We start from the raw sequence: 2,282 nt of genomic DNA on the forward strand, positions 1-2,282 counted from the left end.
TGTTCTTTTGTTCTTTTTTCATTTTTCATCTAAACATATACAGCTTAGCCACTCCATATGATTTCAAAGAAGTCCACTTCATGTTATTATATTTTGGAACCAATACAAACGCCTCAACAGAGCAACTACAAACGCATTAGTCGAAACAAAATAACAAATCAACCATATTGAATCGATCTAATAGTTGGAGAGAGGGTTCCATATATATAGCAACTTGTATTTGCAACCGGAAAGTGCACGCGTACATGGGTAGCCAATGGGGCTTCAGCTTAATTTAAACTAAAACCTTTTGGATACTCATTTAATTTTCTGAATTTTGGCAGGGCATGAAGAAAAATAATAATGTATAGATAGCCCTTTGCTAGTATCACTATACAGTGCACCGCAATAAATAAGATGCTGGAGTACAACCACCATCACCAGCAGTGGATGGAAATGTGGAAGCCAAGCCTGGAAGAGGAAGGGAGGAGGAAGCAGCAGCTGGAACTGGAACACAGGGGCAGTGACGCCAGCGGAGCTTGTCTTATCCCGCCGCCCTACGTCACGCGAGAGAGGGGGCGTGGTCACGTGCCCCCCAGCGCCCTGCCTTTTCGGTCGATCCTGCGGGCCCCACTGAGGCTGTCCACATGACCCTCGGTAGTCAAATTCAGACGGTTCAATCCATTCCCCCAGGTGCAGGTGTGTGTGTGTGTGTCCTATAAAAGCCGCCCGCATTCGCCTTGCCTCTAATTCGCATCGATCACACTACCGAGTATTGACACAACGGAGCACTACCTATCCTGGAGCAGTACGCCTCCTACATGTTTAGCGGCAGCATGCATAGCTACGGCGGCGGCGGCGCCATGGCCACGGACGCGGCGTTGGACACCGGCGGGGACGACATGCAGCGCCTGCTCAACGAGCTGATGCTCGACATGGCCGCCAAGTCCGACTCCTTCGACGACGACATGGAGGCGGCCTCCTCCGAGTCCTCGTCGTCCGCCTGCTCGGCCAACAGCCAGGAGGCCAGCCGGCGGCCGCAGCAGCCGCAGCCGGACGGCGACCGCACCACCAGCGACAACAACAACAAGGGTTCCAAGAAGCAGCAGCAGCCCTTCATCGGCGTGCGCAAGCGTCCCTGGGGCAAGTTCGCGGCCGAGATCCGCGACTCCACGCGCAAGGGCGCCCGCGTGTGGCTGGGCACCTTCGACAGCCCCGAGGCCGCCGCGATGGCCTACGACCAGGCCGCCTTCTCCGTGCGCGGCGCCGCAGCCGTGCTCAACTTCCCCGTGGAGCGCGTGCAGGAGTCGCTGCGCGCGCTGGCGCTCTCCTCCGCCGCCCCTGCCGCGGGCGGCTCCCCTGTCCTGGCGCTCAAGCGCCGCCACTCCATACGCAAGCGCTCCCCGAACAAGAACAAGAAGCAGCGGCAGCAGCAGCAACAGGTGGCCGTGGCCGCCGCACCACAGCAGCAGCAGCAGCCGCCGCAGCCCCCGTGCCCCGGCGGCAACGTTGTGGAGCTGGAGGACCTCGGCGCGGATTACCTTGACGAGCTCCTCCGGGTGTCATCCGAGTTCCATTGGCAATAATCCGTAGTGAATGGCGGTCGTGCAAGGTGCAAGCCAAGCGAGGTTTAGTCGTGGATCGAGTTCAGTTGCCATCAGAATTCAGAAAGCATGCAGACTGCAGAGCACTCCTGCGTGCCCTGCCCTGTCCTCGCTTGCCAATTGCGAGATCGATGACGACTGTGCTCTTCTTCTTCTTGGATATATATATTCGCTTGTGTTTAATCAATACCGGCCCCACCACCGATCTCTGTTGCTTCAGTTTTCCTGTGTCAATTTTCTCAATACAAACTAGTTAAACGCTAATACATACTCACCTCTATAAATACAAGCATGCACGTATACTTTACCCCTCTAAAAGAATTAAGCTCTTTAGATTAGTTTAATTAACAAAGTCACCATAACTAGCACTATTTCGTTACAGAGAATGCAAATATCAATGCCAAGTGTAGAAGATATGTCCGAGTACGAGAAACTAACTAGTTGAGCTACTTTCTGTTTGCTTTCTTTTCTTGAGCTCGCGAGGGATTTGGCATTTTGGCTACAACCTTTTCAAGTAATTCATTTTTTTTTGAAGAAACATGAGTTACCCCCTACTTGCAAATACAATACAAGAAAGAACCAACAGTTTACATCAGGAAACAAAAAAGGTGAGAAAGTAAGAGATCCGTAAGATTACAAATAAACAAACCTCCATTGCTCAAACAGAGGGTAATAACTTTTAAAGTGATTTTCTCTATA

General features: G+C 52.2%; 1 protein-coding gene across 1 annotated transcript; it reads left to right on the forward strand.

The window, feature by feature from the left end:
* Positions 1–762: 762 nt before the first annotated feature.
* On the forward strand, positions 763–1,770 carry LOC136545899 (ethylene-response factor C3-like). Its single transcript, XM_066537872.1, has one exon. The coding sequence runs from the start codon at positions 801–803 to the stop codon at positions 1,563–1,565; it is 765 nt and encodes a 254-aa protein (XP_066393969.1). The 5' UTR covers positions 763–800; the 3' UTR covers positions 1,566–1,770.
* Positions 1,771–2,282: the final 512 nt, after the last annotated feature.

Source organism: Miscanthus floridulus, chromosome 3 (genome assembly GCF_019320115.1).
Source record: "Miscanthus floridulus cultivar M001 chromosome 3, ASM1932011v1, whole genome shotgun sequence".
In the NCBI taxonomy this organism is placed as follows: domain Eukaryota; kingdom Viridiplantae; phylum Streptophyta; class Magnoliopsida; order Poales; family Poaceae; genus Miscanthus; species Miscanthus floridulus.